Below are 16,240 nucleotides of genomic sequence, written 5' to 3'. Positions count from 1 at the left end.
GGGATCCTGGAGACCCAGGATCGAGTCACGACGTGCTCCCTGCATGGAGCCTGCTTCTCCCTCTGCCTGTGTCTCCGCCTCTCTACGTCTATCATGAATAATAAATACAATCTTTAAAAAAAAAGAAGTTAAAAAACTAAAGAATTGAACATGACTTTTTTTTTTAATTTCCAAACGATATAGAGAATAACTTTTCCCAGTCTACCTAAAGAACACACTGACAATCATTTCATTCCATGAAAAGCCACAATCATCATGAAGTTTGGCTTCTATAAACCTTGGGTCACCTCCTCCCTGCAACGTTTCCCAGGCTGAAGAGAGTCAGCTGGAGCAAAGCGTACTCCCTCCCTCAACTGTCTCACGGCGAACGTTCTTCTCTAATTTTGTAAGTGTTGCTCGGGGTTTAATATACTTATTGGCATGACCTTCTCCCTTGCTGGATCCTGAGCTTCTCCCGGACACACTGTAAGAAGCAAGGTGTAAGGAAGGCAGAGAGGAATACCCAGGAACACACACACACACACACGCGGTCTCCGCAAAACACACAAGACCCTATGAACAGGCGACTGCGGGGAAGGACGCGAGGGGCGGCTTCGCGCTGGGACCCCGCGACCCGGCGCCCCCGGACCTGCGTGCACGTGGGGGGAGCGTGCGGAGATCCCGCGCAAGTCCATCGCCCCTCCCAGGCCACGGCGCCCCCGCCCCGCAGCCGCCCCGCACCCCGCCCGCCGCACCCCGCCCCCTCTCCGGACCCCCCGGACCCCCGTCCCTACCTCCGCTCCCCGGGCCGCCGCCCCCCGCCCCTTCTCCGGACCCCCGGCCCCGCCGCACCCCGCACCCCGGCCCCACTCACCCTCGGCGGCCCCAGGCGGAGCGCGCGCAGCCCGGGGAGCCCCGCGGGGGGAGGCTCAGCAGCCGGAGGCCCCGCAGCCGCTGCGCGCCCGGACGGAGCATGACGAGGCCGGCGGGCACCTGCCCCGTGCACCTGCCGCCCCGTGCACCTGCAGCCCCGTGCGCCTGCCCCGTGCACCTGCCGCCCCGTGCACCTGCCCCGTGCACCTGCAGCCCCGTGCGCCTGCCGTCCCGGGCACCTGCTGCGGCGGGCGGGCGTCCGCGGGGGGGCGCTCCCCCGGGCTCGGGGCGGGCTCGGGGCCGGCGCGCTCGCAGGCCGGGCCCCACAGGTCGCCGCGCCATGGCACCCGTCGGAGGCCCCGGGGCCAAAAAGGTGAGTTTCTGGGCGCCCGCGACGTATTCAGCCTCCCTGGCCGCGGGGCTCCGGTGCCAGGGGTTCGAGTCCCACCTCGGCCCTCGGCGGGGCCCGGGGCGGCGGCCGGCACCCGCAGGGCCCTGCGCCGCGGTTTAGGCGCCCGCGGGGGCCGGGGTGACCGCGGCCTCGGCGCAGGGTTGGGGGACTGGGGGGCCCGTTACAGAGCGCGGACGGCGGACGCACATTATCCCGCTTTCACAATGATGCCCGTTCTCCAGGTGAGGAAACTGAGGCCCAGAGAGGCAGGCGACTAGCTCAGGCGGGCGACTTGCTGGTCCAGGGTGAAGCGGAGATTTGGGGTCTAGCTTCAGATTCGGGGGCCAGGCTCACATGTTCTACCCTCAGCCCACCTACACCGTCAGGCCTTCGCCTCAACTCGGGTCCCACCTTCCCTGCAGGTGTCGGGCTGGCCTGAAACCAGTGTCGGTGCAGACACTCCCAGACGTGAGGCTGCCGAGGAGGGGTGGGGAGGGGAGGCCGCGGGGAGGGGGCGCAGGGTCGGTGCGGGGGCTCGGCCTCCCCCCACCACTCAGGTCTCCCGGGCTCCTTCTCTAGGCCTCTTTCCCCATCTGCCCACCGACTGCCAGCTTTGCCCCCCCCCCCTTCTCCCCTGGGTATGTGATGGAGAAAGGGTGACGAAATTAGGAAAGGTATGAGCTGAACGCAGGACATCTCCGGGATCCCCCAAAGCAACTCACGTGCGCCTGGAAGTTCAGAGGGAGCGCGGAGGGAGAAGCTGCAGGGACGTGCAAATGTGCACCACTGATCTACTTACGCTAAAAACTTAGGACCGACCAAGATGCCGCGGATGATGGGCTCCCTAAATAAAGGTGCACCCACTTAATACGTTATTAGGCAGCCAACGGAGAAGCCAAGTACGGGAACAAGCAAACTGCTTTGGCAAAGTTACAAAAGGAGTTACACCCTGTCACACACTGATTATGTAAAAATATTTATATACTTTATACGTGTAAGGAGGGAAATAATTATGGTAATTACATAGGACGTGGAATATGGGTTTAACATTAAAAAAATCTTTGGATACGTCTTTCTGCTTATAAAAATATGGGCATGGAAGAAAATGATCTTCATAAAAAGATAAAGACGTGCTGATTTCTTTGGGTAAACTTTCTGTAATACTCACCTTTAGTTTGTTTTTTAAAAAGGTTTTTAAAATATGCTGTCCCTGTCCAATTTCTTCCCAGCCTCTGCTCTTGCAACACCAAGATTATCCTATGATAATCCATGTCAGTGTGTACCTCTGAGTTAAAAAGTTAGTGGGAAACAGCTACTCTCACCTCTCCTGTCAGCTAAGAGGTACATTATAAGAATTCATTTAATTGCCTTAGGGGGCACCTCCTAGAGCTTCCTTAATCCACAAGCCCAGTCCTGGTGGCAGTTTCAGGCAGAAGAGATCTCTGGCCAGAGGGAAAAGGTGACCTGCTCCAGGTGCGAACAGAGGTGCCCTGAAGCCAGACCTGAAGTCTAGATACTGAGATCTGCAAAAAGGAAGCACAACTGGCTCTCAGAGCTCACGACCAGATCCCAGGCAGATTCACTGCCACACTGAAGGGAGGATGGAATGAAAATATAAATGTACTGCAGATTAATTTACAGTGCTGCTTATTCAAATCTTGATAATGTAGTTAGTTTGCAAATGGCTGTTTAGAAAACTGGCACATTTTATACTTTTGGATAAACATCTAGGTAACAGATCAAAATGTCTTTACTTGTTATCATGAAGATACAATTGAAATAAGCGCTATAATTTCTTAAAACCCTAACTGATGTTCTGTTAAAGACTATTTTTTTTCCCCTCCTCAGGACCAAACGTGTAGCTATATGAGACCAGTGACATTTTCAAAAGTCTTATCTGTCTGCTAACTCTTGGCACAGTTTATTAAGGGCCTGCTCTTTGTTAGGTGCTGAGATGGTAGGGATAGAGGCAAATAAGATTTGTCACCTGAGCCTCAAGCATTTTAAAGCCAACCGGAGGAGACCGGGAAGTAACCAGATACCTGAGAGAGGTAGAGGCAGGAATGGAGGGTGTTTGACCTTAGGCAGAACACAGAGGTGGAAGTAATCCCAGAGTAGGTCAGACAAGGCCTTGCTCTGCAGCCAGGGAAGATACAACAGAGGGGGCTGGAGTGGCTTGGAAGCCTTTTCAGTAATGGAGGGGGAGGGGGCAGTGCATGGCCTGTGGCTGTGAGGAAAAGTAAGAGGGAGGACATTTCTAAGAAGTGTTAAGTAGTTACCCTTGGCATAACCCTGTGAGAGATTGGAGGGGGAGGGGAGACACAATTCTGTAACATCCAAATTTACTTATTCAAGTATAGGTGGGCCGCATATAGAAGTGGGACTACAAAGGGACTAGATTAAGAATTTAGACGATCTAAAGTCTGCTTTTTTACTTACTTAGCTCTGTGGTCTCGTACAAACCACTTAGCCTCTCTCAACATCACTTTCCTCATTTATAAAATGAGAATAAAAACTGTCTGGCCTGCCAAACTTACGGAGCTGTCCAGAATACCAAATGAAAACCTGTATGTAAACATGCTGGAAAATGCAGGGCATAGTTATGAAACTTTGTGTCCCTTAGGATTGTGTGTAGCGGTTTACACACACACAAAAGGGCTATTTTTGCCCTAAAATGAGGTTTTGCAATCCATGGCTACTGCAGCTGCCTAAGTTGTCATTATAAGACCCCGCCAGGGGTGCCCAGGTGGCTCAGTTGGTTAAGCTTCTGCCTTTGGCTCAAGTCATGATCCCAGGGTCCTGGGGTGGAGCCCCGCATTGGGCTCCCTGCTCCTTGGGGAGCCTGCTTCTCCCTCTCTTTCTGCCTGCCACTCCTGCTGCTTGTGCGTGCGCTCTCTCTGTCAAATAAATAAATAAAATCATAAATAAATAAATAAATACACCCAGCTGCAAGTTATACCAGCTGTTAGTTGGCTCCACCAGCCTTAGTGTGTGACTTTCAATGGCATGGCTGAGAGATGACTGCTATACCTCCAGGACTTACGGTGACATTACAGATAGAAGGAGGACAAAAATGCCTAGATGGAAGGGAGTGCCCATCTATATCAGGAAAGCAAAACTTTTCCAGAAATCTTTAACTGAGTTCCACCTATGCCTCATTGGCCAGCACCATGTCATATGTATAGCCACTCCTAGCCGCAAGGGAGCCCAAGGATTTTTTTTAAGTAGGGGACATTGTCTCCCCAAATGAAATACATGAACAAAGAAAAGGAGAGGAAACACATATTAATTAGGCTACTATCAGCATCTGCCACTGACATGTTGAAAAACCAAAATAACTATCATGGAATTAGCACTTTCACTATAATTTGACTCAGATTAAATGTTATTTGAGGAAAAAATACAGCACTATGCACAAAAATAACTGGAATGTCCAAGAAATATAAAAATTTTCAATCTTTCTGAAATATTAGACTGAGGATTTTAACAGAACTGGAGCAATAAGAACATGGTACCACCTTTCCTAAAATTGGAGACTGCTTTTAGGAAAAAAAGAGGTATTATAGGTGATTTTTTTTCTTTTTCTTCTTCAGGGTATTTTGGAACGTCTGGATAGTGGAGAGGTTGTGGTTGGAGACGGCAGCTTTCTCATAACTCTGGAGAAGAGGGGCTACGTGAAGGCTGGGCTCTGGACTCCAGAGGCCATAGTAGACCATCCCGATGCAGGTCAGTGCCGGCGTCTCCCAAGAGTGTTTATCTGGGTGACAATTTGCTTAAATTTGACTGAAGGAAGATTAAGAAATAATTTTGAGTGTTGTCCAAGGACTGTTTCACTTGCCAGAGTCACCAAGATGTAGAGACAGTGACAGTGCATGGCCTGAAGCATATGTAGGAAAATGGCCTCTCCGTGCCCAACCACCCACCTCCACACTTCATATACAGGGGGTGCTAAAACATGCAACTTGGGACCCCTGGGTGGCGCAGCAGTTTGGCGCCTGCCTTTGGCCCAGAGCGCGATCCTGGAGACCCGGGATCGAATCCCACGTCAGGCTCCCGGTGCATGGGGCCTGCTTCTCCCTCTGCCTGTGTCTCTGCCTCTCTCTCTCTCTCTCTCTCTCTGTGTGACTATCATAAATAATAAATAAAAAAATTTTTAAAAATAAAAAATAAAACATGCAACTTAATATTTGTTCCATGAATATTCACCCTGTGGATATTCAAGAGTTTCCTTAACATAGTAAAACTGTTATTGCTTCACATTAATCTTCCTGACTAATTTACATATTATACTGTGTCCATGTGTTTGGTAAAGATGATTAATAGTAACCACCAAATTAACAGAGCATAGACAGTAGACATTTGGGCTTTGTTGGGGGAGAGGGGTGTGAAGAAATCAACGCAGTTTTGCCTCATCCCCTGAGCTAGAAAAAAAACAATAAAAGTTGGAGGTAGCAACTATGATGGGATTGGCAAGGAACATCAAACTGGAACTTTAGGGATCCCTGGGTGGCGCAGCGGTTTGGCGCCTGCCTTTGGCCCAGGGCGTGATCCTGGAGACCCGGGATCGAATCCCATGTCGGGCTCCTGGTGCATGGAGCCTGCTTCTCCCTCTGCCTATGTCTCTGCCTCTCTCTCTCTGTGTGTGACTATCATAAATAAATAAAAATTAAAAAAAAAAAACTGGAACTTTAACTCTATTTTTACTCTTTTTTTTTTTTTTTTGAGGGCAATCTCCTAAATTAAAGTGGAAAATAAAGCAAATGAATGAAATGAATAGAAGCCGGGAATGGGATTTTGGTTTGCTCTGATGGTATTCATCTATGCACCATGTGTCCAAGAAACCTGGGATGCTGTCTTGATTCTTCCACTGACAAGTCATTTGACTTTCCCAATGATCAGTGTCTTTTTTTTTTTAAAGATTTATTTATTTTTGAGAATGAGTGTGTGAGTGGGGCAGGAGTAGACAGAGAAGGACAAGTACCCCCAATGCAGGGCCCAATATTATGACCCTGAGATAATGACCTGAGCCAAAACCAAGAGCCAGTCACTCAACCGACTGAGCCACCCAGGATCAGATTCTTGACTCATGTCACAGGACAGGATGACATGGGCTAGTTGTTAGAACTTGTGAGTTAACCTGCATGAAAAGCCCAACACATCATACTGTACCCACTGGACAGTTTTATTGTTTCATTGGATACGCAGAGTTATATGGTAAGACCAAGTTTTGTTTCTCTGGCACTTAGCTCAAAGTTTTCATCTGGCCCATGGAGAACTTATTCTTAATTTTTTAAAAAGATTTTATTTATTTATTCATGAGAGACAATGAGAGAGAGACAGAGACACAGGCAGAGGGAGTAGCAGGCTCCATGCAAGGAGCCTGATGTGGGACTCGATCCTGGATCCCAGGATCATGCCCTGAGCCGAAGGCAGACGCTCAACCGCTGAGCTACCCAGGTGTCCCAACTTATTCTTAATTTTAGAAGATCTTTTTGCTAAGCCAGAAAGTGTTGAAATAGCAAGGATGAGGATTGGGGTTGGGGAGAGATGAAGAGAGAGAAGGGAAGGGTGTCCTGATAGGCCAACGGAAGCTCCCTGGCTGTGTCTCCCAAGCCGCCTGCTGTTGAATGAACTTGGTGGGGGCACCACTCACACACACCTGGTCCACTATGAGAATTTCCTCGTGTAAGGATTTCTTGACTGTAAGTGGAGCAACTACGTCTTCCACAACACAGGCAAACAAATAAACCCTCTCTAGACCAAAAGACCAAGGAGCAATTGGCCAACCAGGCCTTAATGTCTGCCGAAGACTGACAAGACCATTGAGGCCCATTGACAGGACAATATGAGGTCGCTCCAAACAGCCTCAATTTAGCATTGACTCTCCCATGTCCTGTCCTTGAACTCTACTGACCTTTATCTGCAATTTTTTACAAGTACTAGTGCTTGAAAGAGATGTTTTGCTACAAATGAGAGCTCTTATGATTTTTATCTTTTTAATCTTAATTTTTAAAATTACTTTGTAGTTCGTCAACTTCACATGGAATTTTTGAGAGCAGGATCAAATGTCATGCAGACTTTCACCTTTTCCGCCAGTGAGGACAATATGGGAAGCAAGGTAACTGTAATTTTGGTTGGGGTGGAGGTGGAGGCAGGGAGGGAGGATCTTAGGGTGGGGTGAGTGTTAGGGATTTATGATAAAACTAACCTCTTGACTGCAGGTTATGAAACTGACCTGATGTGTTCCTATAGTTTATTAAAAACTCTACATAAGATGTCTATTAGGAAATTAATTATTATGTAAATGAATATGTACCATGTAAATGAGCTTTTTTCTGCTCTTCAGCTGGGGTCGGGGAGGTGGGGAGATAGGATTAGGAAGGAATAGGCCATTGGAAGGACATGGTCATCCTTCTGTGCTACTTTTTTGTAGAGAAAGAACACTTTCTAGATGCCCCTTATTTCACCTTCTTCTACCTTCTTCTCTTCTGACTTTCCCATCTGGAGACAGGGTGGTCCTTGGGAACACAGCACTGGCCTAGGAATGAAAAGAATTAGGTTTGATGCCACCTGTAGGATGTGTGATTTTGTGCAAGACACTTGACTGCGTGGAGCACTGGGTTTCTCTCTGCAAAATGCAGATAATTTATGCTTAAATGCATAGGCTTGTTGAGAATAGTAAATAAGAGGAAGAATGTGGAAGGACTGTGAGATAGCCTGTACAGGTAAAGTGTTAGAAGTTGTAAACATTCATGCGCATTTATGCATGCCACCAACCAACATTTTTTGAGTACCAGTAATAGTCCAATCTATGCTCGAAACAAAGATGAAAGAAAGCCAAAGACCCTATTCTGAAGAGGCTCACGGTCAAGTGAGGGAGGCAAACAAACAAACATTTACAAAAATCCTGTGTGGTGGGATCCCTGGGTGGCGCAGCGGTTTGGCGCCTGCCTTTGGCCCAGGGCGCGATCCTGGAGACCCGGGATCGAATCCCACATCAGGCTTCCGGTGCATGGAGCCTGCTTTTCCCTCTGCCTATGTCTCTGCCTCTCTCTCTCTCTCTCTGTGACTATCATAAATAAATAAAAATTAAAAAAAAAAAAGGCTATTCTATAAAAAAAAAAAAAAAAAAATCCTGTGTGGTGAGTACAGTAATGGAATTAGAAGCTCACTGGTAGTAGAGGAGAAAGTACCCAACTCTTCTGGTCCTCTCAGATTTTTAAAATTTCATTTTGATTTAGATTCAATCAATTAAGATACAGTATATTATTAGTTTCAGAGGTAAAATTTCATGATTCATCAGTTGCATATAGCACGCAGTGCTCATTGCATCCTGTGCCTTCCTGAATGCCCATCACCCGGTTCCCCTATCCCTCCTCAAATTGCAGTTTAAACCATGACTTGAACTCATCCTACTTGCTTATTGCCCCCTTCGGTATCTTACATTTTACCTCTACAATGCCGGGCTCGCCATCTGAACCCTTGCTCTCTAACCTCAGTGGGAAGATGTGAATGCTGCTGCCTGTGACCTTGCCAGGGAGGTGGCTGGCAAAGGTGATGCTTTGGTGGCAGGAGGGATCTCCCAGACATCAGTGTACAGACACCACAAGGATGAAGCTAGAGTTAAAAAACTCTTTCAACTCCAGCTAGAGGTTTTCATAAGGAAAAATGTGGACTTCTTGATTGCAGAGGTAAGCCTAGGATCTTAGGGAAAGGATTTGCTCTCTTCTGACAAATCCCACTGCATGGTCTTCAGGTTTCACAGGGGCATTGGGTTGCTTTGTGCCTTCATTTCCTCAGGGTACAGGGTCAAAGGTTTGTGCACACACACTGCAGTCAAGGCAAACATCCTCTCACTTGTACCTAGGTTCTAGTGAAGCCAAAGGGCAGACCCAGGACAGGCCTGACCGTGGCCTTGGTTTTCTTCTGGGTGGTTGTAGCAGCTGACTCAGCAGGGAGCCCTGCAATGTTGGGTGGAAAGGGGACAGTGCTTCCTGGAGGAACCTCTCCTGTGGAGGGGCAGGGCAGGAAGTCACTGGGCGAGGGCCAGAGGCTGCGAGAGAGCAAAGCTTAGGAGCCAGGTGGCTGCTCGGACTCGTGTAGGCCCCACTAATAACACTCGGTGCCAAGTAGTTTCCTTGCCCTCCTCTGTCCATTCTTTGCTCACTCCCATCTGCCTGTTTCCACTCAAGCTATAGAATGTGAGTGACATTTTGAAAAAAGAATCAATGAGAATTGGTCATTGACTGGACATGAAGGCCCAGAACATTCTCTTTCTTCCAATTCCAAAAATTAAAAAGCCCTCATCCCCTATGTTCCACCTTTGCTACCACCTGGAGTCAAGCTCTCAGGCCAAGTCTCTGCCCCTAGCAAGGACAGCCACCTCCCAGCTGCTGTTCCCCTGGCACTCTCTGAATCCACCAAAAAGCTTGCTTTGTCAACCTTCCCGAGGCTCAAGAACACCAAAGCCTGTAAGACACACCTGGCAACAATCATCTGCAGGGATGGACACAACTCCACCCAGTGGATTCTCCGGATGGGTGGGAACACAAGTTTGTTTTTTTAAGAACCTCTCTGTGGACCCTCTCTGCCATTCCTACAGAATCTAAGTCAAGGAGGAAGAACACAGGGAGACTTTAGCTGGCCTTTCCTTGCTTACTTAAGGTCAGCTTTTCAATTGTGGCCCTTAAGGGGGTTCCTGGGAAGACCCCTGCAAATGACCTGGGTTTACCAAACGGGGTGTCATGTCCACCCTCAACAAAGAAACTCAGTAGCTATTCCTCCTTGCTCTGTGCCTAGTGGTCTCATTGGGGGAAATCATCATATTTCTCCCTACTGCATGGAGCGCTTATGAACATCTAATGAGAAGTGAATAAAAAGCGCTTTGAAGTATAAAGCATAATAAACTAGTCATTGTTTTTCAGAGATTACCCCAGTTCTATAAAAGAAGGGTCTAAAATCTGTTAGCATTGGTGCCTCAGTGGCTCAGTTGGTTAAGCATTGGACTCTTGGTTTCGGCTCAAGTCATGATCTCATGGATCATGGGGTCGAGCCCCGAGTCAGGGCTCTGTGCTCAATGTGGAGTCTGCTTGGAATTCTCTCTCTCCCGCTCCCCCTCTCCCCACTCACATACTCTTTCTCAAATAAATAAATAAATCTTTAAAATAAAACAAAATAAAATTTATTATTACAACTTTCATTCCTTCAAAATCATGATGATTTTTAAATACTCAATTACGTTAAAAGCCTTTGTGGGTTTCATTTTTGTTTTTGTTTCTTTTTTTGTTTTTTTTTTTTTGTTTTTGTAACACTCATCATCTTGCTGAATTGATGATCTCTGAATGAAAATCTATATATTATTCTTAAAGGAATTGAAATGTTAACTCAGAAAAGTATTCTTTAGTCTGCTAAAGACCTATTCCTCAGCAAGTTTTACTATATATACTTGGTCATTTTTATAACTGTTTTGCAACATTTGCATTCCACCTTTCAAAATCTGCTTTATGTTTGGACCAATAGAAAAAGTGAGATTTCTCTTAGTATTTTGAGCATGCAGAAGAAGCTGTATGGGCTGTGGAAGTCTTAAAAGAATCGGGTAAGCCTGTGGCAGTTACCATGTGCATAGGCCCAGACGGAGACATGTGTGGTGTGAAACCTGGAGAATGTGCCGTTAAGCTGGTGAAGGCAGGTAATTTGGACCCATAATGGGATAAGCGGTTCAGCTGTCGTTTATGAAATTTAACAAAGGTTCCTTAATCTTGCAAGAGCAGTTCAGAAATAAAAGAAGAACTGGAATTGGTTTCCCTATTTGTAAAACTTGGGAGGTGGAGAAGGATTGCCTAATCCTAATCTCTAAGGCAATTTCCAACTATTAAAAAATAAAGGATGCCTGGGTGGCTCAGTGGTTGAACTTCTGCCTTTGGCTCAGGGTGCAATCCTGGGGTCCTGGAATCGAGTCCCACATCTGGCTCCCCATAGGGAGCCTGCTTCTCCCTCTGCCTGTGTCTCTGCCTCTCTCTGCATGTCTCATGGATAAATAAAATCTTAAAAAAAAAAAAAGTTAACTTTTTAAAAAATTTAAAAATAAAATAAGTAAAATACAAAAGTTCTGTATTTCTTTGCACAGGGGCTGCAATCGTGGGTGTGAACTGCCGATTTGGGCCGAGCACCAGCTTGAAGACAATGAAGCTCATGAAGGAGGGCCTACAGGCTGCAGGGTTGCAGGCACACCTGATAGTGCAGTCCCTGGGGTTCCATACCCCTGACTGTGGCAAAGGCGGGGTTGTGGATCTCCCAGAATATCCCTTTGGTAAGCTTAGGGCATATTAGAGGTTGTGTTTTCTTATGGTGACAACATGGAAATGGCTATCATGAATGGTTATGATCCCGTCTTACAGAAAGAGACTATGTAAGACAAAAAACATTCAATGCTAATGAGAAATGAGCATCACCTAAAGTTCATCATTTGCCCACCACAGCACCTATGATTTGAATATAGGGACAGTAATAGAAACGCTGTTATTATTGTGTTGCAGGGCTAGAACCCCGAGTTGCAACCAGATGGGATATTCAAAAATACGCCAGAGAGGCCTACAACCTGGGGGTCCGGTACATTGGCGGGTGCTGTGGATTTGAGCCCTATCACATCAGGGCTATTGCTGAGGAGCTGGCCCCAGAAAGGGGGTTTTTGCCTCCAGCTTCAGAAAAACATGGCAGCTGGGGAAGTGGCCTTAATATGCACACCAAACCCTGGATTAGAGCCAGGTAGGAATTTTTTTATTAACATACTATTTTTGTCTAATCTCATTTTATTTATTGTTAGAAATACTATGCATGCAATAAAAATTCAAAAAGTATCCGAGTATATAAAATTATTATTATTTTAAAAGATTTTATTCATTTAAAATGACACAGAGGCAGAGGGAGAAGCAGGCTCCATGCAGGGAGCCCGATGCGGGACTTGATCCCAGGACCCTGGGATGAACCTGAGCCGAAGGCAGATGCTCAACCACTGAGCCACCCAGGCATCCCTCGAGTATATAAAATTAAAACTTTAAGTTTCCCCCCTCCTGACACCAGTCCCATTCCCAAAGGTAATGACCGGTTGGCCATTTGTGTTCTTCTTATACCTCATTTCTGGTTTATCAATTTTAAGCTGTAATTACTGGTAACCCTTTACAAAAGCAGAGGCATTTAAACCATGTAATATTTCCCTTCTCTCCCAGCTCCATTTTTCCCAATTTTGATTTATTACATTTTTATTTCTTCTGTTGATTATCTTTTAAGTTTGAATTTTCCATTTAACCATTCATTGATGTAAAGCAGTATCTCTTATTTTTTTTATTTTTTCTTTTTTTAACTTATATTCAATTTGCCAACATATATTATCTCTTACTTCCATTCTGTAAAATAAGAATGAACTTTTTGCTCCCCTCTAATCTTCCTCCCTCACCTACCTCTTGGCTTCTTTTTTTTTTTAATTTTTATTTATTTATGATAGTCACACACAGAGAGAGAGGCAGAGACATAGGCAGAGGGAGAAACAGGCTCCATGCACCGGGAGCCCGACGTGGGATTCAATCCCGGGTCTCCAGGATCGTGCCCTGGGCCAAAGGCAGGCGCTAAACCGCTGCGCCACCCAGGGATCCCACCTCTTGGCTTCTTAACTTAGACCATTACTTTTTCATCATCAAGGTGTATAACCATTGTGTTCTGCTCTGAAATTATAACTAAGTCTTTCAAGCTTAGTCTGTAAATTTATTATAAAAATGTAAAGCTAATAAATAACATTTACAAACATATTAAACAGGATTCATGAAATAAATTTGTCATATTAAACAAACAGGATTCATGAAATATAGTCGTCAGAATACAACTTTATTTTTGTCTCCCTCTGTTTCTTTAAGCCTGCTCATGGGCACAGTGTTTCCTCTCTCCGTATTTGAAAATATTCACATGCCTCAGGACTTTGTTGGATAGTCTTAGGCCATAGAAAGCTCCATGACCACCTTACTTAGCAAACCCAATTTTAATTCAGTAATTAATTGTGTTCAGTTCCAGGGGTACCTGGGTGGCTCAGTCAGTTAAGCATCTGACTTTTGGTCTTAGATCATGTCTTAATCTCAGGATTGTGAGTTCAAGTCCTACATTGGGCTCCACACTGGGCATGGAGCCTGCTTAAAGAAAAAAAAAAAAGAAAAAAGAAACGTTCAGTTCCATATAAAATCAAAACTGGAACCCATGAATCTTACATTTTTCTCTGGTTTTCCAGCAATTGTCTTTAATAGGCAGGAAACTAGGGAAGGCCAAGCTGATCCTTCTATTTCTCGGTCTTATGCTTGCAACCCTCCCTTCCCATCTTGCTAACCAGCATTTCTGACCTCTTCCAATTCAAAGGGAGAGAAGAGAGGATGGAAAGGGGAGTAAGCTGTCTGTCCTTGGCTGACAGCCTAGTAGGAAAAGCGCATTTTCTGGGCCTGGCACATTGTCACGGGTGCTGCCATGGTTCCCTCCAGGCTGCCACTGGGAACTTTTTGTCTGTGCTTCTCATGCCATGGGCATCACAGTCTCCTCTGCCTGCTACTTCCCTTTCGGATCCTGTCTTTTTCAGCAGGTCACTCCAAATATCCCCTATTTGGGAGTTCTGACTGTCCTTCCTGGTAATTTTAAATACCTCCAGATTTCAAACACATGGTTTTTATCTGAAAGGTGGGATGACACCCAATGCTTGTTTTTGACGGAAATGTGAGAAAGGCATTAATGGACATAGTTTTTCAGTCTGTATGTTGAAACTGAAGTTCTACTTTAGCCTGATTGTCCACCACACCTCTGTGTATTTGGCAAATATGTATACACATGCACATACATGCAAATATATATAAAACATATTGGATTTATAAAATAGGTATGCATTTTGAAACTAATTATTTTTTTTTCAAACCCAGGGCCAGAAGGGAGTATTGGGAAAATCTGCTACCAGCTTCGGGCAGACCTTTTTGTCCTTCACTATCACAGCCGGATGCCTAAGGAGTAGTGAAAGAAAACACCGAAAGAACAGAACAGAAAGAAATCCCCCCTCGAGCCCCAGCCCCGTCTGGAACTCTTCCTCGCCTTTCCCCTCAGCCCGCCCTGCTATCTCTAGCTGCACAGCTAAGGTGCTGCTGGCCCTTCAGTTCAAGCCAGCACCTTGCACTCTTGTGGTAGACAAGCACCCAGCTGGATGCTGCAAAGATAAGGAGAAAGGCCCCTGGTCCTCCAGCTGCTTACTGTCCAGTAATGCTGTGGTACATTCTTTTGAAGGTCATTGAGAATAGCAAAATTTGTCTTTTAGGGTGAATCTGAGATTTTAAAATAACCAGAAGTCGCTGAACACCAAATCTAATGATTAATTCAGGCAACTAAACTGGGTGCTTGCAGAAGAAGGAAGAGCAATGAGTCTGCTTTTCTTATGTGATTTGTATAATGACTCCAAGGGCAATCCCAAAGGAAGAGATGCAAAAAATGTTTTTGAGCAATAGCAGGGTCATTGAAATAAGTTTATAACTTTCCAAAGTGATTACTTTCAAAGATGATTTTACTTAAAGGTGTTAGGTCTTTAAAAAAAAAAAAAAAGATTAGGTCCTAGAATTTTTTAAATGTATGTCTTATGAGGAGCACGTGGGTGGCTCAGTCTGTTAAACATCTTGATTTCCACTCAGGTCCTGATCTCAGAGTTGTGAGATCGAGCCCTGTGTCCACACTGGATGGAGCCTGCTTGGCATTTTCTCTCTCCCTCTCCCTTTGTCCCTTCACCCCCAATAAAAAATAAATGTTAAAAAGTCACAAACAGCTAGATTGTAAACTACTTAAGGACAAGGACAATATAATGTTCTCATATTTTTCCTCAAAGTATTTAGCACTGTGCTGGGCCTGGTAATAGATGCTCAATGAAACACTTATTTTTGATTGTTAAATAAAAATAGATCAAGTTGTAGAAGATCTTTTTAAAAGTCAGAGTTCTAATCTATCTTGATCTAATATGTTCTTGACTGTTTGTGGTATTTGCCATGTGCCAGTATCTCTTTTTTTTCCCAAAACAATGTATCAATTTGTGACAATTGGTAAAATTAAAAATGATTTACCTGTTATCGTGTTTGGATATTTAAAATATCATGAACATTCTTGGGAAAATAATAACAAACATTTACTATTTATTAGGTTCCAGGCTCTTGCTTCTCTCTCATTCTCACACTCCATCCATCCATCCATCCATCCATCCACACTCATTTGTCCCTTTCAGGGATTAAAGAATGAGGGTTTGCCTGTTTGTCCACATATTAGTCTCTGGGCATCCATAGAAAAAGTTTATGGTTTCTTCCATATGATAGCTCTTCAAAAATTTAAAGGTAGGTATCATGTTTCCCTATACTGACTCTTCCTCATTTCCCCCAACCAAAGGCATAGACTTTTAAGATGTGCCTTACCATACTAGCACCATCATATTGGACAATTAACTTTTCAATCTTAATTTCCTCATCTGTTAAATGAGGATAACAATAGAACCATCCTCATTGGATTATTATGAGGATTAGGTGTAATAAAAAGATACTTAGGAAGAGTGTCTGGCATATAGTAGGCCTTCACTGAACATTATGTACTGTAATATAATTAAGTGACTTGGTTCCCAATCCCCTTATCCTTGTGGTGACTCACCTCTGGCCACACTCCAGCTTAAGTTTAGTACCTAGCTCAGAACCCTGCACTCCAGGAGTGGTTTCTTGCACAACAGCATGCTTGATAGATGATGTTTATGTGAAAAGGGCAGTGCATGGCATTGGGAGCAGAGCAAGAACTAAGAGGCTACAATCCAAGAAGGGGAGCTAGCTTTGGGTCTATACCAGTACAAACTAAAACCTTCATCTTATTTCACATCATAGAATCTAGAAGTGATATAGCAAGTAAACATGAATTATATATGGTAGATGGTAAAGAAGTGCTCACCTAGGTCCCTCAGTCCAT

The 16,240-nt window shown here is 45.2% G+C and overlaps 2 protein-coding genes across 6 annotated transcripts in view; one reads left to right on the top strand and one right to left on the bottom strand.

Moving 5' to 3' along the window:
• Positions 1 to 2,084, bottom strand: part of DMGDH (dimethylglycine dehydrogenase) — a 65,883-nt gene extending 63,799 nt beyond the window's left edge. For 2 of the 3 annotated variants that reach the window (XM_038532476.1, XM_038532478.1), the window contains exon 1: positions 854 to 974. In XM_038532476.1, coding sequence (XP_038388404.1) covers positions 854 to 954 — 101 coding nt within the window. In that variant the 5' untranslated portion in view covers positions 955 to 974. Of the gene's footprint in view, positions 1 to 853; positions 975 to 1,965 lie in introns of those variants that run through there. The other variant, XM_038532477.1, reaches the window with a different exon arrangement.
• Positions 223 to 15,369, top strand: BHMT2 (betaine--homocysteine S-methyltransferase 2). Of its 3 annotated transcripts, none has more exons than XM_038532481.1 (8): positions 223 to 385; positions 4,837 to 4,969; positions 7,270 to 7,361; positions 8,743 to 8,934; positions 10,784 to 10,931; positions 11,370 to 11,552; positions 11,779 to 12,007; positions 14,188 to 15,369. In XM_038532481.1, exons 3-8 carry the CDS (start codon positions 7,284 to 7,286, stop codon positions 14,267 to 14,269), a joined length of 912 nt encoding a protein of 303 aa, XP_038388409.1. In that variant the 5' UTR covers positions 223 to 385; positions 4,837 to 4,969; positions 7,270 to 7,283; the 3' UTR covers positions 14,270 to 15,369. The 3 variants fall into 3 exon arrangements, with proteins under 3 accessions (XP_038388409.1, XP_038388407.1, XP_038388408.1); XM_038532479.1 differs by lacking the exon at positions 223 to 385 and adding an exon at positions 1,124 to 1,225; XM_038532480.1 differs by lacking the exon at positions 223 to 385 and adding an exon at positions 1,453 to 1,485.
• Positions 15,370 to 16,240: the final 871 nt, after the last annotated feature.

The sequence above is a fragment of the Canis lupus genome, chromosome 3 (genome assembly GCF_011100685.1).
Source record: "Canis lupus familiaris isolate Mischka breed German Shepherd chromosome 3, alternate assembly UU_Cfam_GSD_1.0, whole genome shotgun sequence".
Classification (NCBI taxonomy): Eukaryota; Metazoa; Chordata; class Mammalia; order Carnivora; family Canidae; genus Canis; species Canis lupus.
Note: the sequence above shows the minus strand (reverse complement) of the source record. Positions and strands in the feature narration are given on the sequence as shown.